Source organism: Caenorhabditis remanei, chromosome X (genome assembly GCF_010183535.1).
Source record: "Caenorhabditis remanei strain PX506 chromosome X, whole genome shotgun sequence".
Taxonomy (NCBI): domain Eukaryota; kingdom Metazoa; phylum Nematoda; class Chromadorea; order Rhabditida; family Rhabditidae; genus Caenorhabditis; species Caenorhabditis remanei.
In genome coordinates, this window is record NC_071333.1 from 12,997,075 (window position 1) to 13,020,517 (window position 23,443).

General features: G+C 39.0%; 7 protein-coding genes across 7 annotated transcripts; 5 read left to right on the top strand and 2 right to left on the bottom strand.

Annotated features, from left to right (window-relative positions):
• Positions 1–201: 201 nt before the first annotated feature.
• GCK72_024571 (uncharacterized protein) lies at positions 202–1,692 on the top strand (the record flags this gene model as incomplete). The annotated part of the gene is made up of 5 exons (XM_003118107.2): positions 202–415; positions 927–1,128; positions 1,176–1,360; positions 1,407–1,462; positions 1,507–1,692. The coding sequence occupies 5 exons, from the start codon at positions 202–204 to the stop codon at positions 1,690–1,692; spliced, it is 843 nt and encodes a 280-aa protein (XP_003118155.2).
• A 308-nt stretch (positions 1,693–2,000) lies between these two features.
• Positions 2,001–2,961, top strand: GCK72_024572 (uncharacterized protein; the record flags this gene model as incomplete). Its single annotated transcript, XM_003118057.2, has 5 exons — positions 2,001–2,235; positions 2,283–2,385; positions 2,451–2,629; positions 2,677–2,732; positions 2,776–2,961. 5 exons carry the CDS (start codon positions 2,001–2,003, stop codon positions 2,959–2,961), a joined length of 759 nt encoding a protein of 252 aa, XP_003118105.2.
• Positions 2,962–4,676: 1,715 nt separating this feature from the next.
• GCK72_024573 (uncharacterized protein) lies at positions 4,677–8,481 on the top strand (the record flags this gene model as incomplete). Its single annotated transcript, XM_003118410.2, has 5 exons — positions 4,677–4,833; positions 4,887–4,998; positions 7,843–8,030; positions 8,208–8,263; positions 8,314–8,481. The coding sequence occupies 5 exons, from the start codon at positions 4,677–4,679 to the stop codon at positions 8,479–8,481; spliced, it is 681 nt and encodes a 226-aa protein (XP_003118458.2).
• Positions 8,482–8,971: 490 nt separating this feature from the next.
• GCK72_024574 (uncharacterized protein) lies at positions 8,972–10,236 on the top strand (the record flags this gene model as incomplete). Its single annotated transcript, XM_003117651.2, has 3 exons — positions 8,972–9,158; positions 9,425–9,657; positions 9,712–10,236. 3 exons carry the CDS (start codon positions 8,972–8,974, stop codon positions 10,234–10,236), a joined length of 945 nt encoding a protein of 314 aa, XP_003117699.2.
• A 1,252-nt stretch (positions 10,237–11,488) lies between these two features.
• On the top strand, positions 11,489–12,615 carry GCK72_024575 (uncharacterized protein; the record flags this gene model as incomplete). Its single annotated transcript, XM_003117530.2, has 3 exons — positions 11,489–11,675; positions 11,726–12,000; positions 12,052–12,615. 3 exons carry the CDS (start codon positions 11,489–11,491, stop codon positions 12,613–12,615), a joined length of 1,026 nt encoding a protein of 341 aa, XP_003117578.2.
• Positions 12,616–13,339: 724 nt separating this feature from the next.
• Positions 13,340–14,236, bottom strand: GCK72_024576 (uncharacterized protein; the record flags this gene model as incomplete). Its single annotated transcript, XM_003117940.2, has 4 exons — positions 13,340–13,597; positions 13,673–13,882; positions 13,941–14,152; positions 14,209–14,236. 4 exons carry the CDS (start codon positions 14,234–14,236, stop codon positions 13,340–13,342), a joined length of 708 nt encoding a protein of 235 aa, XP_003117988.1.
• Positions 14,237–16,418: 2,182 nt separating this feature from the next.
• Positions 16,419–21,910, bottom strand: GCK72_024577 (uncharacterized protein; the record flags this gene model as incomplete). The annotated part of the gene is made up of 17 exons (XM_053735939.1): positions 16,419–16,577; positions 16,629–16,692; positions 16,887–16,947; positions 17,014–17,193; positions 17,249–17,384; positions 17,430–17,563; positions 17,609–17,879; positions 17,924–18,046; positions 18,092–18,325; positions 18,374–18,522; positions 18,601–18,715; positions 18,762–18,928; positions 18,977–19,109; positions 19,160–19,278; positions 19,322–19,468; positions 19,592–19,751; positions 21,857–21,910. The coding sequence occupies 17 exons, from the start codon at positions 21,908–21,910 to the stop codon at positions 16,419–16,421; spliced, it is 2,406 nt and encodes an 801-aa protein (XP_053579505.1).
• Positions 21,911–23,443: the final 1,533 nt, after the last annotated feature.

The window sequence follows — 23,443 nt, forward strand, 5'->3', positions numbered from 1 at the left end:
GCCCCCAGCTCTTGTCGTTGAAGACGACACTGTCCCAGTGAGTGTCGGTGTGCGTATGTGTGTGCGCGCAAATTTCGACCCTCGTGCCGCCCCCTTCTATCTCTTTCCGTGATTATTCTTTTTAGACCCATTCCTCAATTTCATTTTGTTTTCTCTCCACCTAACGCTCTCTTACGGGTGTTATCTGAACGTTTTCCAGTAATGGCCGACAAATCAGTCGAAGAAGCGACGGCTGAAATTCTTTCAAAGCATCCACATGCGATTGATGACAAGAAGGTTCTCGAACCCTATTTGAATGACTTCTATAGATACGAGGAAAAAATGGGAATGGAGAATATCATCCTCCGTATGATCTCACTTCCGAAAGACAAAACCGGGAGCCACCTCGAAGGAACCACATTTCACTGGGGATTCTGTAAGTTTTTGTTTTTTTGAAATTTAACGAAGTATCCTATCAAAAAGAAGGAAATTTCGAATCGTAATGGGGAAGAGTAAAACTGAAACATATAAGTTTCCTGAGTGTGACTAGAGAGTTCAGAATAATCCAAAAAAGAACGATTTTGGGATGAGCCTCTCAAAAAATACATCCGAGCCTGAGGATGAGCACCTTACTTCTTCGGAGGTTTCACGTTTCCAATTACTTCTCCATATCGCCATGTCTCAGTAAAACGAGCTACTAATGCTTTACTCTTTTTTCAATAGTTTCTCATCGTAGAATCTCTAGCGGCACGCAGAAAGTGACGCTGCGTAGTGACTTCCGGAAATAATAGAAAAAATTCGAATATTTGAAAATGCACTTTCAAATGCAGTGTACAAGAGTGAGAAAGAGAGGAAGTGTTGACAAAGAAGCGTCTAGACAAATAAGAAAAATCAAGTATATAGACTAAAGAAACCAAGTATATAGACTAAAGAAACTTTTCTTCCAGATACTATTATCACGGAGGATACAGGTATGGATACTGAAGACAAAGCCGCCACCGGCTCCGAAACATCCATGGATACCAACACCGAGCAAATCCCACCTTCGGGTAGCGTGGAGAAGAAAATCGTCCATATCCAGAAGCTTTATCCAAATGCATCTCCCAAAAAGGAATCTCGTCAGCTGCCTTTTAGCTCAAGAGTAGAGAGGTAAAAATTAGCATGCTTCGCAAATAAGACAACTTCTTGATTTTCAGAAAACAGATCACCTACTCTGCTTATATCGATATGAAAGGCACCATCGATTCCAAATTTTCATTTGAACCGAATTACTTTGTTCCTACACCAGACAGGGATATAGAGACTGCAGACCAGCCAGTCGTGAGAGAAACGCTTGCCCGTATGAAGTCTGAAGCTCGCACAAAGCCTGGAAGAATGAGAGGTAATTTCTATTAGACATGGCAATATATATTGTTTTTGTATTATAGAGATCGACAATGACTGCGAAGACTTCATCCTCAATCACTTTGAAGACTTGTGCGAGGTCTGTTCATAATCGAATTCCTCGACTGATACTTGTTTTTACAGGAGTACCACGATACACGTAACCCCTACTTCCTCGCACGCGCCGATTTTTACCGTAAACTCGACGTTGAACACCTGAGCTTAAATCACAAGATTCTTATCAGTGCCGACGAAAGAAATGTCCTCCATGGATACTTCCTTGAGAAGATGCTCCGTACAACATATTCCGACAGAATTGGAAGTCTTTAAGATCTCAGAAAGAACACGATGACATTATATATCTGGGGTCCCTACTACTAACATACTAACCCACTATGCTTAAATTTGTGTTGAAAACTCGCTTTTACTAATCCTTTTGCTTTATCCTTTTCTTCTAAAATGAATCCGATTCAATAGGCGTTTGTTTAAATTAATCATCAATATAACGTTATTATGACGTGAAGTTACTTTTTTCGAAATGTTGTAAAATAATTTATTCTTGAAAATATCTTCCTATTTTGTATTTTACGTTTTTTATGCTTCTTATCTTTTCAACTACCTTCTAGTTTTCTTTCAGAATGCCGGTGGTTTCAAAAGACGCCGACTGTGAGACTCTGCTCGCGATAATTCACCAAAAATTTCCAAATGCGAGAACCGATTGTGTTGAATGCTATCCACAAAATCTTGTCTTTAAGGATCTAAAAGCATCTCTCAAGTTAAAGCACATCGGACTACGCGCAGTCTCTCCGTGCTTGAATGAGCGGGGAACTTTTGAGTTCGGAAAACCTCTCTTCACTTATCACTTTGTTTGCTGTAAGTCCATGTGCCAACCGAAAAAAAAATAGTGAATAGATTTTTAGTTCATGGAGAAGGCGACGAGTTGGAAGCGTACGCCGTTCACTGCGCTCCGAATCCCTTCGTGGTTCGCAAAGTCGAACATATCAATAACAACTGCCCAGGAAGGTCAGCATTCTCATTCGTGGAGAAAAGTATTCAACAGTTATAATTAACATGGTTTCAACTTGCAGATACGAACTCAAGAAGAACTTCTGGAACGATTGTAAAAATAGCGACCCGTTCGACTTCCGCAAATCCTATTTCATCCCACAGCCAGACCATGAACCCACTCCAAAGGAAAAAGGTTTCTTGGAGCTTGCCGTCGATGACTACAATGTTCTTTGCGAGGACGACCCATTCATGCTAGGAAGTAAATAGAAATTTTTAATTCTTAATCAACAAATTCACAATTTTTAGGACTCCAATTCATGGCCGAGAAATTCATCAAGAAGCAGTTCGAAGACTTGATGAAGGTGGTTTTTATTTATTTTTTTGTTCGCAGTTTTATATTTTCAGGAGTTTCATGAGACTCGCAACGAATACCACTTGGCTCGTGCTGATTTCTACCGTAAGCTCAAGGTTGAGGTCATGACTGACGAGGACGTGATGCTCGCCGCCGCTGCTCACTCGAACTATTTTCAGCCAAAGCTTATTGAGAGAAAACTCCGTTTGGAATATGCGGAGAAGATTGGAAGCCTCTAAATGTTCGCGTTTTAAAATTCCAAACCGAAAACGAAAATCCCATGTTAATATAATTCTTCCCAGTTTTTTTTGTTTTTTTTTCTATCATTTCTGCGAGCTTCCTCTTTTTTTACAAACATGACAAGTTTTGCAATCAAAACATTTTAATTTCCCTCTCACCACTGCTCCACCTCTACTTGTTTCATCTCTCGAGTAAATGAATAAATGTCGATAACGTTAATAGTTTTAACTATTCATTAAATCGTTCTCTCAAATCATATCTATCTTTCAACATTCTCCAAGCAAACTTCTCAAAAAAACATTCGTTTCAACTCGCTTCCTGATCTGGAATCAAAACCTCATGAGGACTGGAATGCAATTTCCGAAATGCAGAATCCCACGTTTTGAGGTTTGTGCAAATAATTGGTTTGGGAGAAATTCAGAGGCAGGTGAATATTTTGTATCAAGTTCTTGAGTTTGAGATATTCGAGCCCGAGCGATAAGCGGCTTACTGGCTCGCAAGAGCATAATTCATTATGGCGGACTTCTTATATTAGTTCCCCTCATTATATCTAGCTGCAGCGACCACCACCACAGAACGTTAATCCCTCCCAATTAAAGCGACTCCCGAGCAAGAGTAACACAACTTTCAATAATCCTTTCACGATGTTGGTCGACGGAATACTTGAGTTAGTGAAGCGTGAAAACAAGTTCAAAGTAGGATAAAAGATAGAGGGAAGAAGAGATAGACTCTATTTTCAGCGGTGCTCTTCTCACTTATTGCACACAAGACACCGCCACTTTTAACGTTTCACGATGTGTCTCATTTAAGGTTTCCGAATTTCCAACCTAATTCTAAACAATTCTCGAGTCTAATATTATGTTATTGAAGAAACTGCAAAAGTACGAGATGTTGATCTTTGAAATGTTTCTGGCAGGCTCAAACTTCAAGAGCGTCGCGAAGTATTTGTAATTTTTAATGTGTTCTATTTTCAGTTTTCCGTCTAGCGCGTGTTTTTTGAGTCTTGGAGATGAAGATTAAAAACTAGTTGTGATTTCTAGTAACAGATATTCTTGTTTTTCTTGTTGTTGTAGGAGTTCGACTTATTTCCTTCCTTCCGTTTTTGGGATCAGGTGATTGACACTTTTCTGCCAGAAGAGACGGATGTAGTTGAAGAAACGCCCCTTTTAGTAAAACACACATTTATAATTTCGAAGGGATTTCTACGCCAACAATCATATTTTGAGCTATACGAAATTCCTCCGGAGGAACATTTTAGTAAACCCCAAACCTTATCGAATCTCTATTCCTCATTCATTTCTGCTCATTCATGTACGTATCGCCCCCACAAGGAGAAGCGGTAAAACGGCGGTGCATGGCTCCACCCCACCTCATACACTGTGATTTGAAGGCAGGACAACATCGGCGCATGGCTTACTCGTTTCAACCTTCGGGCCGCCGCCTTCTTCTCGGCCCTCATAAACATAGCTTGGCAGAATGAAAAAAGGAGAGAAGAGTGTACACAGTTTCTCTCTTCTTTTCTATTTTCTATCATCGACCATTATGATGGTGATGTGTTCTTTTCAATGTTCTGCCCTACTCCCTTTTTTTTCTTTTCTATTTGCAATGGACCGCAGTTCAGCTTTCTTTATTCATATCTTTTTATATTAATGTTCTCATTATGTTGCCCTTTTTCTTACTCCCATTCAATACACAAACGCTTTCAGCTTCCACCATGGAGAAATTGTTCACCAAGTACGAGACAAAACTCAAGCTGAACCATATAAAGAACAGAAGCTGGGAGGAAGAGGAAACCTTTGTGAAAGTTGGAAAAGCAGTCTTCAAAGTTCCGAGGCGTCCAAAACAGGAAAGGACTTACCGCTGGATCATTGGTAAGTTCCCCTTTCCAAATAAACTATTTCCGGAGAACGAATTTTTTCTTTAGACCCTCCGACCGAGAAAGGAGAAGCCAAACGTTCATATTCTGTAAAGTACACTCCAAGACTCGGAAAGCGTCCAAAGATTCCCGAGCAGATGTATAACATGAAACGCTGTTTGTGAGTTATCACTCCTCGTACGAAATTTGTGTAGAAAGAAGAAGTGGGGCACGTTTAGAACATATAATTACTTTGGAGTGGCACATGCACATTACCAATACTCAAACTATTATTAGTGGGAAAGGTTTGCCAGCCGAGTTGTGAAAACTTGTTGTCTCCCACCTTATCACTCCGAAAAATCATGGGTTTTGATAAAACCAAAGAAATGATAAGACATTTTGTTTGTACACCAGTAGAAGAAAAATGGGGAAAACTATTACTTTCTCTGATTGGAGAAAACATGAAACCTTGAGAGATAACTGATGACAAGTTGTATGTAATATACAATATTTCAAACCTGTTATCTTTTATTTCACACGGAAAAGTAACAAATTAATACAATTCAATCAATATCTCGAAACTGTGCACCCAGAATAACTCGAACGTCTAAAAACCACGTAGCTTCCACTTCGATGAGTTCAATGCTCAACCAGTTGTCGACAAAGTCGTCCAAAAACGTCTGCTCCTTTTGTCCAGAATTCACTCAGTTTTTTCTGGCTTACCAGGGTTTTCTTCATGTGTTTTGTTGCGGAGGATTAACGGAATATTCCAAAAATAGAAACTTAATATCATAATCTCGGTCAAGTGAAGTTTAACCTCTTGAACATCGGTTATATAAATCTCACACGAAACCTACGTCAACCAAAAGTGGAAGATTAAGAAATGATCAATCTTCATATTTTAATCACCGTGGCTGCGTAAGAAAAGGAAAAATAGAAAGAAAAAGCAGTGCTCTAGTTGTAACTTGCATCTGATGACTCACAATACAAAACGTCCTTTCATACTTTTTTCCAACGAGTACCAACCAATAAGATGTTGCCAAGGGAATAGTCTCTGTTCACCATTATTCGTCATGTAGACACGACTCCAAAAACAAACAACATGGAACCCACGTCGTGTGTTATGATCTCAATTTTAACGTGTATTATTAGAAATTTCATTTTTTGCAAGTAGTTTTCCAATAAAGCAGGCCTCCATGCTTCTATTTTTGTCCAAATATACTAAGCGAGCACTTATAATTGATTCAGCGTACACTATGTGTTGTTTTTATTTACGCCTAGCATGATGTGTGTACCAGAATATTCTGCTCTAAGTGTTCTCGTGATCGCCTAATCCAATCTAGTGCAGTTTCAACTTGGAAAAACAAAAATGATATCAAGTGATGTTTCTATGTACATCATCTTTTATGTTCCATGTATTTTGAATTAATAATTGAAATTGTTCTGTTCTCTTTTCTCATATCGGTACACGGCGATAAGCATCTCTCTTCTCAAGTTTACTCTCATTGTCCCCCCTCCGCCACTCACTTGATTGACTCTCGACTACTTCCGATATCATTGCCATCGACCGCGAGAGAAAACATGACTGCTTGGCGCAATGGTAGCGCGTTCGACTCCAGATCGAAAGGTTGGGCGTTCGATCCGCTCAGTGGTCAAAGTTTTTTCTTTTTGGAATTTTTTTCTAAAAGAAGGTTTGAAATGAAATCAGAGGTGTTTTTTCTGTATTCTCAAGGGTCTTCTCTCCAAGAGCCACATATGACATCATTTTTTCTCTAGTTGGTGAGGTCACCTAGTCACCGATTGGTATGGAAGAAACTGTGCAGGTTGGGCCAGAGGGGAATGGTTTGGGCCAGACGTCATTTTTGACTATACAGAAGACCTCTCTTATTAGAGAAGAGCCAACGTTAGAGCGAGAGTATCATCGAAACACAGGACAGAGGCAATCGATAGATGGACTATGGAACAAGAAGAAAGGGATATCTGTTAATAATTGAAATTCAGTGACAACTGGGACGTGTTCTGGAAGTAAAAACTTTACGTGTGACCGGCTGGAATATGTTTCGGTTAATAGTTTCTGTCAATTAGCGTTGATTTCGTAGGTACTGGCAAGAATCTTCATTCTGTAAACTCCAAAAAAATCAAAATGACAGGAAATTCCAAGAATTTGTCTTCTAAAAAGTTAGTTCAAAGTTTCAATTCTCTAATTGTTTAAAACATTTCTGCCTTGTCTTATTGTTAGTGACAACATAGATGTGTCAGTGGCAACAGGAATGTTTGAGTGTTGATGATTCCATTCTGTGTGCTTCCTTTTTCTAGAAGCTTCTAAGAAATTGAAACATTTTAAAGATTTCAATTCTCAGTACATATCGCATTGCACGTTAGTAGAAGTTCAGGTTAAAGAATTCGCACTCTTCAATGATTCATCTGATTTGTGATATTTCGATAACATTCTGTTTTAACCTTTGTCGGCATTTCTTTCATTTCAGTTGAAACATCACCATTCATATTTTATTTCATTTCTAATTTGAGATTTCGTGTCGATCAGAACAAATTATGGCCTCCTTCTTTTTTATCCTTCTTGAAGTAAGTAGATTAGAAAGAGAAAAAAGAGGGAAGCAGGAGGGTGTACAGTATTGAGCACCTGTTGGATGACCCCCTGTATAATACCTACTCATCGTACACACTATCTAAAACCAAAGTGCAATAACACGTGTTGTGTAATTGAACACGCAATACATTGAGAAGATCCAAGGTCCGCGTCACAACACAAGATATGCCTATTAGCATTTATAATAATGAGTCAATCTAATATACACAGAGATCGGCAAAGAAAAAGAAGCAAGGGGTGAGACGTTAAATAATTAGAGACGATAAATTATTCAATATCAACATGGCGGCTCGATGTGAAGATCGTAAAAAATATCTCATACTGATAACAAAAATGCGAACGATTGATGATCAGAAAAGTACACAAAAAATTTGAGAAATGAGCGAGTACAAATAAGAAAAAAAAGAGAATTTTCAGCCAAACTCGCCGGGACACTCGTATTGCATTGTCCGATGCCACTTTCCAACCAGAGAAGAAATTCGTTTTCATCAACCAAGTGTACATCATCACCAATGCTCCGGAACTGGCGGAAAAAGATTTGAGACAAATCGAAGAATTCCGTTTGTTCTTCGAAAGTTGGGATGAGGACTATTACTCGGAAGAAGGTTAGTCGTATGGTTTTTTTGCGTAAATTAGAAAATGTTTATGTGACTTTTTGCATATACAGCTCCTGCCTGAAATCGAAGAACGTAACTTGAAAAAACTCACTTTATCCTTGCTTAGTTAAGAGAAACGTCATTTGCCCTATGTGTTTTTCTTTTAAACACTTTCTAAGATTTCAGAATGCCTCGAACTGATGGAACAAGCGATCATCGGAAGAATCGAAGTTTACCAAGAGGTATCTGTCCGATAATCATCCCAGGGAACTCTCTAATTCCAAATATTCAGATGTACAAACAATCATCAAATCTTCTTTATTTGGCAAAGGCTGTTTTCCTTAAGTTCCTTGATTTCGATCGCTTGTCCGATCTTCACAAGATGTACTTGGTCATGAGTGAGGAGTGTGAATTCCCAATGTGCTACGTGGAAGGTATCCTCCGTAATCACTACGAATAACTTAAACTCCAACTCGATCCTCCGCTGTACCTGCTTCTCTTCCTAATTTTGCTCTGCTAATTTATTAGCTAACATAATATTTTTGCTTCCCTACGAATTCCTTAATAAGTAGTATGCTTTTTCGTTTGTTGTTATACATATTTACTTGGTGTTTATGTAATGGTTATTTGTAACATTTCCATAGGCTTCAATCTATTTTGCATCAACTTCTATATTTATTTTAAAATAAATCTCGCATACATCAAAATGGTTTTATATCCTTATACCAATCAGTTGTTCCTGTTTGGACATCTTGGTCGAGCCCTAAAAGTTATTGAACTCCACCCTCGCATCCGCAAAGCTCCACCTCCTTTCTTCGTGTTTAAAAGAAGATCATGCGAGGCAATATCCACCACTCCTCATTGGACCGTGCTCTCTCATTGCACACCTTACCTACTCTCTGCTCTCGCTCACTTTTGGACCTGTCCACCACTTCTTGTTGCTAGTCATCATGATGCCTGCTGACATGAAGAATATCACTACAAGAAAGAACATGCGCAGTTTGAAGTCCAAGGAACCATCCGTCCCACGTCGTCAGAGTTTGGCTCCAAGTGTCAAACTCTCTGGTCAACAGGACGACAACAACAAAAAGAAGATGATCTCCGCTCTTCCGAGATTGTTGAAAACAGTCAGAAAATGTAAGGGTTTTAGTTATTATTTGGAAATTTTATGGGGTCACCTCCGGAAAAAAAACGTTTTTTCCCCTCGATTTATGTACCGGAAAAAACTGTGTTTCCGTTTTTGCCGTTTTTGACGGAAATGAATCGAGGGAAAAAAACATTTTTTCAAGCGTGAATAGCCCTATTACAAAGCGTTCAAAAAAATGTTTTTTTTTTAATTTCAACGCTTTGTATCACATCCAAAGAAAAACCCACTGCTATAATGTTCTCAATCATAATTTCAGCTATCGCACCAGCTGAACAACTGCGCTTCAGAACCGATGCGGAACGTGCAGCTCATGAGGCATACGACCACGTCATTGAGAACTACCCTACGCACAACCGTTCGGCGATGAAATTCGAGGCTGACGTTGATAAGTTCCCAGCCTTGCTCACTTACTGGAAGCAAGCAGACCTCGTAGATCTGGATATGATGCACATCGGCGGAATGATTCGAATGCACCAGTATTGTTATAAAGTAAGTCAATTCATCACAGTGATGTTGCATAGTAGCTTATTCTCTAAATTACAGGAATTCAAGAAAACTGGTGATCCTGTTCTTCGCGATGCGGCGAATTTCTTCAAAGTAACCGACCCCAATTGCATCTTCGGCTCAAACATTTATCCGATCCATATGGTGTACTTAGGGATCTTCAAATGTGATCAAGTCGAGAGCTGGTACCGGGATTACTACTGCCACCGCGACTACGCCTCGAAAAATAACATCAGAAGCGAATTCGACGAGGACAAGACTACCAAGTATGACTTGATCTTCGATAATCTTGGAAGAGAAGCTGTCGAAGTGCTCGTCACGGAAATGAAATTGCTCGAGGATTACTGCCAAGAAAAATTCGAGAACGACGAATTGCCGATTTACAAGAAGGGAGCCGAGTTCTGGAAAAAGGCTTCTCCAATGCACCTTCCAAGAAACTACCAGCTGGCATTGATTCTCAAGAACCAGGAAAAATGGGAGGACCAGATTGTCGAGGAATGGTTCAGAATGTTATACGAAGAGAGAAGCTGCCGCGGTGCCCGAGGAAAGGACGTTTTCAATTAATAACGCTCTGAATTGTTTCGGACTTCATCTGACATTTCATACATTCCGTTCTGTTTGTGTTTGTCTCTTGTTTCTTTTTTGTGAGATTGTAATAATTTTTTTTTAACCGTTACGATTTTTATTGTGAACTTTTTTTGGAGATTGTGGTCATTTCCCACTTAGAAGTGTCTTATATGTATATCTCAAAGTTGTTTTTAAATAAATACAGATCAGGAAAACGTTTTGATATCATTTTCAGTTTCAGGTATAAATTACGAAATTTTTATCAACAACCAAGGAACCTTGCGAAAACGCGCTCTACGGCCAATGGTCAAGACGAGAGAGGCGGCTGCGAGCGCGTGCATAATTCTTTCAAACCAACACATGCCGATTCCATTGATAGTTTCTCTTTTTTTTGTTGAAATATAATTATACTTGTGTTCTGCTTTTTTGCATACACAAAATTAACTTAATAAAAATAGATTAGCCATTTCCTCCTTCTTATATTTCTTTTCAATCTCTCTTTACCCTTTGTAAGTAGATTAGAGAAGACATAAATCGTTTAGTATTAGCGCAGTGGTGTCCTCAAAACACACAGATGGTCCAAAAAATATCTGTCCTCTCCTTCTTAGACACACTCTCTCCTAAGTAGTGGATGACCCCGTTTTTGATGATGTTGCAACACCGAGTATCTACTTGCCAATGTAATCGATTGTATAGGTACCAACTAACGCGCTTGTTACCGTTTGACGATGATGATTCTAATAAGAGTAAACGAACATCGGCAAAAAATAAAGAGTGAGAGGTGATACATCAAACACTTAGCAATAATAAATAAATAATGACGGCTTGATAAAAGAAAATAAAAACACCTCATACTGATAAGTATAGTTTGAACATCAAAGCACTGATGCTAACAAACATTTCGGAGAGTATTTAAGGCTTTTCGGAGTAACAAGAAGCCTTTGATATTTTGAACATGGTTGCGTCTCAATAAAATTTTCTCTGCAAATCTGTTGGAAAATTGTTGAAAATTTCCTTTCTGCAATGCATCAAGTTAAGTTTTCCTTGATGGAAATCTCCAAAACGAATGGATTTGAAAAAAAACAGAGTTTTGCTGAAAAAAACATCACGACCTTGCATTTTATGTCAAACCTGTATACACATATACCTTTTAATCCAAAAGTTCTTAAATATTCTCATAATCCAGATTCTTGCAGGTCTAACTCCGTCCACGCGTTACTCACACTGGTGCCGTCCTAGAATTGTCACCATGATGTCTGCGAACGCTAAGAACAACTGCACCAAGATGCAGTTGCGCAGTAGTGGCAAAATTAAGAAAACTCCGATTTCCCGTTGCCAAAGTGTGGAACCAAATGCGAAACTTGCTGGAAATCATAATCGCGGAAACAGACGAATTTCAGCAATTTCGAGAAAAGTCAAAAATTCTGCTAGAGGATGTAAGTATTATGAATGACTGATTAACCTCTAATAACAAATAATGTTTCAGCAAACATCAAAAAGGAAACCGAGCGAAATCTTCAACCAACTGCTGAAGAGCTCCCTGACGATGCAACTCACGACGAGGTTCCCCGATATGACTATGGCGAAGCAACTCCCGAAGAAGTGCTCCTATACGGCCCTGACCCCCGTAATATACCAGCAATGCAATTCAAAACAGAGAACAATCCAGAATTCCTTGAATACTCAAAATGCTTCGATCAATGGGACCAAGATATGGCCACTCTTGGAGGAATGATTCAACTTCATCAGTACTGCTATGATGTAATCTGTTTGTTTTAATAACTTTCAACTAACTGATTTTTTATTTTACAGGTGTACACCAAGTATCGTGATCCAGTTTACCGCGACGCCGCCGATTTCTTCAAAGACGCTGATCCGTACTGTATTTTTGTCACCAACATCCACCCGATCCGCATGGTCTACATGAGAATATACACATGCAACGAAGTCGAACCGTGGTACCGCGATTTGTACTCTTATCGTGATTACAAATCAAAGCCATTTATCAAGGATCAGTACGACGTGGATAAGGAAACCAGTTTTGACCTGCTCTTTTATCGTCTTGGACGTGATGCATGGAAAATAATGATAGATGTGATAGGCGACCTCGAGGCGTGGTGCACTCGAATGTTCCAACAAGAAAACAAGTCGGAGTTTGACACAGGAATCGATTTCTGGAGTAAGGCGTCTCCTTTCGATTTTGGAAGAAACTACCAACTGATTCTGATTCTTACTAAAAGGAAGAATTGGAAGCTCTTTGTTGCCCACAAACTGTTCAAGCCTCTCTACTATCAGCAGCGGATTGCTAGCACTAGAAGAAACAACGTCTTCATGTTAAGAGATGAAGAAGCTGCATCTCTGAGTGTCTATCTCTAAGTTATCAATAATCTTTGTTTCTCATCTTCATGCCGTTTTTTGAATGTTTGGTTTTCTTAGAATTTCAGGTTTGGCATTTAATAAAAAATTACAGATAATGTGGGTCTCTATTAATTTCAGGGTAAATCCCGAATGTTTATAGAACAAAATAGGACCTCGAGCACATTAGACGAACCACATCGTTGTTGACGTGCTGCTGAATGTGACTGACTTGCCGAAAATCATGTCAGTTCCTGAATCTCAATTGACTGGCTTGTCCTGCAGCAAACTTCACAATTCTAGCTTTTCCTGCGCTGCCGTTTCTCATCAGAATTCTAGTAAAAAGTTGATTTCCTTTGGTTCTTCCAAGGGAAATAGACGCTCTCTCGAGAATTCGATGTTATCTTTATCTAAAATCTAAAGAACGCAATTCCTTCAAAATGTCTATTTGGTTGGGAGTAATACTTTATTTAAAACTTTGAAGTGGATATTCAAGATAAGGAACTTAAAGTACGGGTTCAGAAACGGTGTTCTATTACCGCGTGAGGTACTACTCGTTTGAGAAATGGAAGAGAATATCATTTGGGGGGCAAACTGAGATAAGTAAATACGGGGGGAAAAGTGGATGAATGAAAAAGAGTTGGATAGGACAATAATCAAAGAATCATCAGATTCTGAGCATGAACAAGTGAAGTGGTGACAAAAATGGAGGGGATTTGAGAGCCCTTATGTTGATATCAACGACTTAGACGCTGGCGTATCCTTGTCTCTTGGCGCGAGCACGCCCGATAAGGTATCCGACGAGGACGACGATGACAAGAGCAGCAAGGCAAGCTCCGACGACAATTGGGACAACATCGCTAGTACGGGCATCAAGGTAGCACACTTCGTAGACTTGGTTGGTTGGGAAGGTGGTTCCGTTGAGCTGGGCGAAGGCGATAACGTTGGCGGTCTTGACATCAATGGTGGATCCTCCAACAAGTCCGAGCTTGGCGGTGGAGCACTGAAAATTAGAAATATATAGATTGAGGAAGCAGAGAGCGATTTAAAAGACAGTCGCTATTTTAAGAACACTTACCTTGTAAGCGTTGGTCTCAGTGGCGGTAACATCTCCAGCAGCCTTCTCGTCTCTCACGAAAGTTCCAAAGAATGGGACAAGGCTGGTCTTCTGGGTCTTGAGAGTGTAGTCAACAATCTTGAAGGCCTCGTTGCTGGATGATCCAAAAACGATATTGAGCTCCCATTCCTTTGGATAACGGGCTGACTCTCCCTCTGGATGGAATTTGATCTGAAAACGAAATTGATGAGTTATTGAGTCATTATCTTCTTGAACTAGGTAAACTCACGTTCAAAGTTTGAACAGATTGGTTGTTGATGACTCCATTGCAATCTCCGTCGACGTTGAGGGTGTTGTTGAGGAGAACTGTGTACTTGGAAGTGACATTTCCCTCATTGAACACAAGGTTGAACTGGAAATCTCCGTCGAGAATGATGCAAGCAAGTCCGGTGTTGTTGTTGGTCACGTAGAAGTGTTCTGCGGAAGCGACGGCCAACAAGGCTGAAAATGAGAGAGATTATCATCTGATTACCGAATATCTCTCTTCTGAAACTTACCGAACAAGGCGACGAGTGATTTCGACATAGTTCAATCTGGTAGATTGAGTCCGGCGGGCTGAAAAAAAGTTGGAATTGTGTTCCGATGAATGAGCCAAAAAGCAAAAAGCGAATAAGATGTGAAAAGAGAAAGAATCAATAGATATTGTGTTTGTGTAGACTTGGACACAGGCAAACACACTGAATTGTCACCCCGTGAGTTGAATAGAAGTGATTGGAAAGGCGGGAACTATGAGGAAGAACCGTGCAAATATGTTTACGAAATTCGATGACCGAAGATTGATAGTAAATGAATCTTTTGGAATCATAACAAAACGGTTATGAGGACGGACAGAGAGCGGATTGGAGGTCATGAGTCACTGTTGACATGGGAAAGTCAATCTCCTACATCTCTCTCACAGACACTCATACACACACAAGGAATTATTGATTTACTAATTGGACTGTCCATAATGAGAGCGAGACCTAAATTTGGTGAGCAAATGAGCGTTGAATACATGCCTCGGCAGCGGTAATCACAATTCCGATAACGAAGAGAGCAACGCTATCAATGATGACCTGATAACATTGTCGTCGACATCGATTGGTTTCAGAAATTTCGATTAGCGACGCAAACCGAGGGATGATCAAATATACCGAGAGAAAGTGCACATTTTGCGGAAAAATCATGATGGATGGTGAGGAAAAACGGATAGTGCTTCTCGAAATATTTTGTCAAAATTGAAAAATGGCTGGTGTTATGTTCTAGCATCAACCGATGCAGGGCAACAACAAGCAGCATGTGACTCGGCTAAAGTGATTCAACTCACTACTCAAAAAGTGTACGAGCAGAGGATGGGGGGAACCGAGTGAAGGCGTTGGAAGAAGACGTTGGTCATCTTCGTCCTCTCTGCCAAACGGTGTACTAACTAGGGGGATACAGCGCTATCGAGCACAGAAGACAAGGGAGAGGAGGAGGAGAGAGAGAACGAGGTCGGGAGGAAATGAGTGTTAACGCAGAAAAATGGGGAGAACATGCAATCGAGAGAGAAAACCAGTGAGTAGACGAGCGCTCACTCGCGCGCGCCTCTCGCAAAAACACACACGGAGTAAGGGAATTGTCGTCAGATTGCGCACATTGACGGTGACTGCGGACCAAACACCAGACCGTACGCGCACAGGGCATTGGAATGTTCATGTTGCAAATGTCAAATTATGTAGAAAACATATTGAACGAGGAACAAATAAGGAAGTTTTGAGTAATTAAGTCAAGTAACGAACTTGTATCGCTATAAAGGTGAAGAATAACAGATAAAAGACCGTTCGAACGAGCCTTTTTGCCCACCCGCATTTTTCACAATTTTAAAACCATTTTAAGGCTTGTTATCATTGATTTTGTGTTTTAACTTTTTGAAAATGTGTCATTTCAAACAATTATCAAAAACGGTGAAAAGGTAAAAATGTGCTTCTTTGAAAATGTAGTCAAAATTCTGTGGTCGAAATGGTCAAAATGTTGCGATTTTAAATAACGAATATGCTGAATAAATGGCAAAGCTAGATGAACCTTGAAGATAATAATTCTTTAATAAGTTGAGTTCAAAAGGACATTGTTACAAGCGATTCAAAAAATCTATCTCAAAAAACAACATACTGTTCAAACTGCATTTGAATACTGAAAAATAGCAAAAAGTCCGGTCACTGTCTTCTCTATTATGTTGAAATGCCGTGAAAAAACCAAAAAATGAGAAAACAAACGTGAGCACGCCCAAAAAACAAAAACTATAGTAAACGCTGGGCTTCATTAAAAGAAATAAAAATAACTAGCAGCAATTATGCTATTTTGCTAGCTAGACGGGCAAAGATTTGGATGAAAAATAAATAAAAAGAGCCCCCGGGCTCAGAAATCTGAAGTAATCAAACGAAATTGAACTCCTGAAAATGCAAATATTGAATTTCGTCGCACTGTGTCTGTTTACTCAGCAATTTTCAAAAGTTAGACTAAAATCAAATGCAAACAGATACAATCTACAAAAAATTGGAAAAGCATACGTTTCATTTTTAATAAGTTTCAAACTCAAATATTGAATATTTACCAAGACTTATAATAATCTTAAACATAAAAAATGTTTTGATGAGATGCCGAGATAGCAGAATGATACGAAACAAGGAATATGATACCCGATGACGTACATGATTAGTTTGAAATAAGTGTTGAATAAAGTGTAAAAACATTAGATTTGAGACTGCTTGTACTCTCGACGGAGTCTTTCTAATCTCAAATCTTGATAGAGTTGAGCTGGCGGATCCTGGACTCCAAGAATGTAACGATCTCTGAACATATCATCAATTGGATTCTCTTCTCCAATGTCATAATCGAGTTCTGCCAGAGACTGAAAAAGTAAAACTGTCAGTTTTTGTGTTCTGTTCATTGCTATTGTTACCGGTGGGTATCTGACTGCTACCGGCTCCAAGTCACGTGGTCCTCTCCATTCATGTTCATCCAATCTGAAAACATGATGTCAGAAAAAGAATATCATAATATTCTATTTAGAAATCACAATACAATGTCATTGTATATACATATATTGTTTATATTTTTCACATCTGCATTCTACTGCTTCCATTATCAGCACGAGTGTCTGTTTACAATAACAACTCCAAATATTCGAGTTCATTCCATTATGTCAAAGTTCACTCACAATCTCAATGAAGGTTCATAATACGTTTCCGTGCCTGGTTGACTGGAGCTACTGGCGTCGCCTGAAAATATATAATAGGCAAGGGAAAAGCGAGAAAAGAGAGAAAACAACAACAAAATGTACAAACCATATGTGAACCTTCCATAATCTTGGTAAGTCTTTGATGGTGTTGACGTGCTTCTGCTCTTCCGACGTTTCGCTTTCTTGTTCTTTTTGTTGAAACATCTCCAAGCAAACAATCCACAAGCAAAACAGAAAATGAGTCCGAAAACTGCTGCTAACATGAAAATGGGGAGGTCCACGTTATCTGAAAGGATGCTTCAAGTTGGTAAAGGGACACAAGCTCCAAGTCGGAAATTTACCTGTCAAACCATATTTCAAAGCGTTGCTTGGTTCACTTGGAGGATACGCCGGTCGCGTACTCCTCACCCGGAAAATAGTTTGTTTGGTTTCATCGACGTCCTTACCAAGCCGGTAATATGTTTCAATAACCTCTGCCTGCAAATAAACAATTTTATAAGGAATAATTGTAACTGGAATTACCAATGGCTGAAAGTTTTTGCTTGGTTCTGTTCTACTCTCGATTCGATATGAAGATGCACCTTCTGCAGCTGTCCAACAAAGTTCGTTGTATCCACAGAAGTATAGTTTGTCTGGAGCGTGAAGACTAGTACAACCTATAAAGAATTGAGATTGTGTTGATTTGACTGGTCAAATATTACTTCTTCTATTATATGTAGTTGAGTTTGTGGATCCTCTTGCATTCACACTTTCAATACTGACACGGTAAGAAACAAACGGTTCTAAATGGTCTAGAATGGTTTCATTCCTTGAAGTCTTGATTGATGTCCACTGAGAAGTTATTTCATTCTGGGCGTGCACAGCAAAAGTTTGATCGAACCCTCCATTATAACCTGGAGCCCAAGTAATTCTCATCGAACTACTATTGATGCAAGTGAATTTTATAGAGCTCGCCATTTGTGGTTTCGATATCTAAAAATGATAATATTTTGAGTCAAGCAGACGAATACAAATACCTCAACAAGTAACATTACTCTTGTTGAAATTGTTTCAACAGAATTTGCAATGATACATTCGTAGACTCCATGATCCAAATGTTCCACTTTCTTAAAGTTCAATGTCGACTGGTTGATTCGTCTCTGTAGAAAAACGATTCAATTTAGATTTGACACCTGAATCTGAACCTTGTCCCTGATCCAATAAACAATTGGCATTGGGTCTCCAAATCCTTGACAGGGTATTGTCACTTCATCTCCAAGTCTCACTTTGATTTCTGATGGTGGCAAGACAGTGAACACGGGTGGTTCGGCAACAATCAAGTGAGTTTCCACAATAGACCCTTTTCCAGCAATGTTATCCGCTTGACATCCATAAATTCCTCCGTCACCTGGTTTCGCATGTACTATTGAGATGTGATCCTGCAGTGTCAAACTCAGTGATATGCTTTCATTATATTGGCAGCTCACCTGAGACTGAGTAGGAAGGTAATGCCCATTTTTGGACCATGTATAGCTACTTGGTGTCGGGTTTGCAGTAATATCACATGACACTGTTGTATTTCTCCCGGATGCAACGGTTTTTACTGGTTGATGTGTTTCAGATGGTTCAGGAGCGACTGTAAATGAATTGTTTGAGAGATTCAAAATAGTAATTTCCTGGGTAGGCACTTAATCCAGTTCTCGACTCTACTTACAAAAAACTTGTAGGTAGGCAGTTGAACTTGTCGTTTCTCCTACGGTATTCTTTGCTTCGCAGGTATACCAACCACTATCACTTTTTCGAACGTCTTGGAGAGATAGATCGCCTGACTGGAATTATCTCTGATGACCAATTTAAATATATCAATATTGTTACCCGAATATTCGATCGTAGACCAAGAGGAGTAGTTTTGATGGGTTTCTTCTCAAAAAACCAGGAATATGAGATGGAAGCTGATTGAGAATTGGCATGACAATGCCAAAATACATTAGACCCTTCGATGACTGTCTTGTTCAGCGGAACCAAGTCTAGACTTGTGGCTTCTGGCATAATACATTAAATTTGATAGAGTAAGCGAAATATGGACTTACTGGTGAATCGGAGATCTATCGAAGATGTGTTGTTCCCTTCAATGTTCACCGCAAGACAAGTATAGTAGCCTCCATCACTTTCAGATAAATTACTCAATGTTAAAACAGGAGATGTACTGATGATCTGATCATTCTGGAATTGCAAAAAGTTAATGGATGAAAACAATTTTCAGCACAACTCACTCTGGACCATGTTATTTCTGGCGAAGGCGCACCGTCTGCTTTGCACTCAATGGCTAAATCTGATCCTACTGTTTTGTGGATAACTTCATTGTTGATGGGGAGGTTTATGACGGGTGGGACTGAAATTATGTCATATTACAGTAATCTAAAGTGAATACTTACCATTGACCACTAGCTTTGCGGAAAGCCCTTTCTCAGGTTTAGTTGGCTGTTTTGAGAATTTTGTGACAATACATTGATATATTCCCGCGTCTGCATTTGTGACAGAATGTATTGTTATTCCAAGAAACCCGTCTCGAGCTAGTCTTCCTGAAATCGTTTTCTGGTGATTATCATATTTTATTGAAAAAATGAATTAGCTATGATACCGAAAAGTCTGTCGAATTAAAAAATACACAATCTAAAAATCAAATGGAAGTATTGTCTTCTCACCTTGTAGCGTTGGTGTCACATGACCTTGTTCTTGACCAAAAGCACTCAGAATCAGTTGTCCATCCTTTCTCCAATCCAATGAGAAGTTTTCTTCGTTAAACAAATTTATAGAGCAAGGAATGGTGATTGGTGCTCCGGCTTTACCCCAATATGTTTTCATCTGAAAAAAATATGAATGAAGATGTTGACTCGACATTTTAGGATTTGTTATGAGATTTATTTTATAGGAGCAGGAAATTGAGAAGTTGGTCTATATAAGTATTAAATTTCATTGCTCCTTCTCTAAAATATTACTAAAATCTGTATACCAAACATGCCTCAAAATCGGCGTAGTTGAAAACTTATACCCAAAAAAGCTGAATTTGTAGAAACAAAGGGAGAAAGAAGTAAAATAAATAAAAGTGGTGACAAAACAAAAAGTTGCTTAGTTCTATCGGTATGCGAGATTGGTATGTCTTCCGTTCTGCGCAGACAGCTGTTCCGAATGTGTTGACCTCTGAAGAAAGAGTGCGCAGAAGCGGAAAAAGAAGAAGCCCTAACTATGTAGTAAAGTATATGTTGCGGATATAAGTTGCAACGTTTCACCACACTCCCTACACACTGCTTTGTGCTACCAGTCATTTGGTGGTTCCGATTCTTAGTGGTGGTTAAATAAAGTGGTAAGAGGTCAGGTTGAGTGAGTTAGAAATGAAGAAACCAAGTAGGTGCTATTGGGTGAAAGTATGTAGGCAACTCCCGTTTTCATTTTCATTCCACAGCCTTAATAAATCAAAGTATTTTCAAGTGCCACCCGACTGAGAAAAAAAAGAGATTTTTTCTCAAGACGCAAGTCTCCAAATTCAAAATTCAGATTGAGAATGAGAAATGAGATATGAAAGTGGGAAAGTAGAAAGAGAAAAAACCCAAGCTTCTTTCTTAGTAATTTTCTGGCAGACGAAAACTGAAGGGAGTCTGACCTACCACCACATGTTTGATATGTGATAGCTTTCTGGGAAGACAACAATTTGTAATTTACAAAATGACAAAGCAACCACCCGTCGAATTCTTGTATTCTGTCGGCAAGGAGTCAAGACGAAGATGAAGAAGCCGAGTGTTCGGTTCGCGTGTATCAAATTACGACTTGAGAGTTAATTGTATATTCTGTTGTTTGTAGAAGCGTCATCAGAGTCATTGACTCCATAGTAGAAACATGATTATCGCCTCGCTCCATTGTTTCTTATTTCAATGAGTCGGGTGGATTAGGTAGCACACTAAACCCTATTAGGTTTGTAGGGGAAAAAATGTTGGTTGCAAAAAAATAAAGTGAAGATGAGGTTCTGATTTGACAGAAGGTTCCAATACATTCACAGTTGCATTAATTTGAAAAAACAAGAACGACAGATGGTGTTGAAATTGGAATAAGCTAAAAGGAAGACTCCCATTGACAATTCAAAAAAAACTGGTATTCTGCTGCAGATGTAAATTTGAGAAACACCGTAACTCTGGATATGCAGACTGACATGTGCAGAATCCTATTATCTCTCCAAACACCCGAAATAAGTTACCTCCCCTAGTCTTTGATGAGAAAAAAGAAGATAGAGAGATAGACAAAACATGAGTGCATTGGATAAAAAACTTGTGAAAACCCTTGGTTCTGCACAATAAAACAGGAAAAAACACGAATTGACACGCCAAGTGTCAAAGCGAATAATTCAAAGATTCCGCTCCTCTCTTTTTGTGCGTTTTTCCTTCTTTGTGACATACTGCGGGACATGATGATGTTCTGCGCATTTTTCAACCATCCTATCTTTTCCCTCATCACTTCTTTTTAAGGATGAGTACTCATCCTCGCCTCATCCTAGTTTTCTCTTTCTCTCTCTCCTTTTTGATGTTACCCTTCACATCCTTCTCAACTATAATGGAATCACAGTAGTGTTGCACTTTATCACATTGTCTTGCTATTTACCAAGTTTTGCAACAAAAATACTAGTTGGCGAGAATAGTGAACTTTTGTTTCTTGGAATCCGAGAATTCCGGTTTGAAAGAGAGAACGCTGTGAATAATTAATGAAGTCACGCAATTCTTTGGTATTGAAATCTTGAGAATCATTAATTGAAGCAGAACTATAGATGGTTGGTATATAGTTGAGTTAACCCGAAATTTCTTTAAACCATATTTCGGAATTTGAACCGAAAAAAGTGAGAAAAAAGTACTGTATTCTGTTTTCTCCTAGATTCTTGAAATTTCCTTAAAAATCCAACAAAGCTTGGTTTTCTAAAAACATACCTCTCCATCCTCAGTTTGTCGTCGGAAAAACTTAGCCGAATAGCGGGAAGACATTCTGAAAAGAGCTATAAAACATTGGTTGCTCAGTAACGGTAGTAATAAAACAAGCAGTGCACAAAACGCTAAACTCTGCTTCAGAGATTTGCCAGAGATACATATACATTCAAAGGTGGTGTCGGTCCATGAATAAGCGTATTATAACTCTTTTTGGGTGGGGTCTCCCTCTATCCCCCTCCATTGACCTCCCGTTATGCCGCAAGTATTGCCTTCTGCCAATTTTATAATAGTGTAATCATGGATATACATAAGGTGTCTGACGAAAGTGAGGAAAAGAAAAAGGAGGAAGAGAAGCTAAAGACAATTAACAGAATCGGCTCAGAATGGGGAAGGCAGATGTTATGGATCCGGCCTAGTAACCAATCAAAATTCGCATTGCTCAGGAAGAAGGCATTATCGGAAATTGTCCCAAACAGTGAATTGGGACGGGATAACTTGATTTAGTTTGACAATAGTAGATCAAAATCTGTGGAGGTAGCAGAGGCTTTCGTGGGAGGTAGCAGAGGCTTTCGACGCATGAATTTGTTCACTTCTGGAAAAACTCTGTTATCTGTGAGCACAACTTGAAGTTGTCTTCTAGTTTTGTTTTTAACTTTTTCGAAGTTTTCCCCGACACATTTGTGAATTCCAAACACGTCGGAGTACCGGAAGAGGAAGTTTTGGATTTCAGACACAAAAACAAGCAGAAGTTCATGATACCTCCCACGAAGAAAACGAGTTGAGAAACCCTTTGCGATTTATTTGAGCATAAATATTATGGTGGTATCTGTTATTGTTATGCTGTTATCCCATTCAAGAAAATCATCATGTTTCCGGTAATTGCCAATGTTTTTGAGGAACACTAATTATTTTTCCCCATAATATACATAATAGATATCATATCTTCCTCCACAGGAAATTATGATAATTTCTTACTCAACAAGCATCTGACAAGTGGGAAGGTGTGAAAAATTTCATTCTTCAATTAGTTCCTTGTAGGTTTGTGTATATGTGTCGCCGGTAGAAGTGTGGTTTATTTCAATTTTACATTCACTAGAGCGGAAACCTAGATAGAAAGCTGACATGGGGGGGGGGGGCGAGGAAAAAAATTCGTTTTGTTAGCGCATAACCTCTCTGTTGTCTATTTCCAAGCTATCAATAATATTTTATTTTCATCACTGTGCAGTTTTTTGAATGTTTGGTTTTCTTAAAATTTGAGTTTTGGCCTTTAATAAAATCCTAAAAATTTCATGACAAATTCACCAAAAGAAAGTCACCCTCGATTGTTTAAAGAGCTGAATAGAATTTTTAAACACGAAACAAGACCAAAACGTAGTTGACTTGCTGCTGAATCTGTCTTAGTTGAAGAATTCAAACCGAGCATGATATCTTTCTATAAACAAAGTTTAAACAATGTTTAGGTTTTTTTATAAACAGTGTTTTGTATAAAAACAAAATTCAAGAATGTTTGTCGCACCCGTTATAAGCTTTATTGCAATTGCGTCTCATGCTCGACTCTTTTGCAAACTCTTTCACATCCAGTCTGTTATG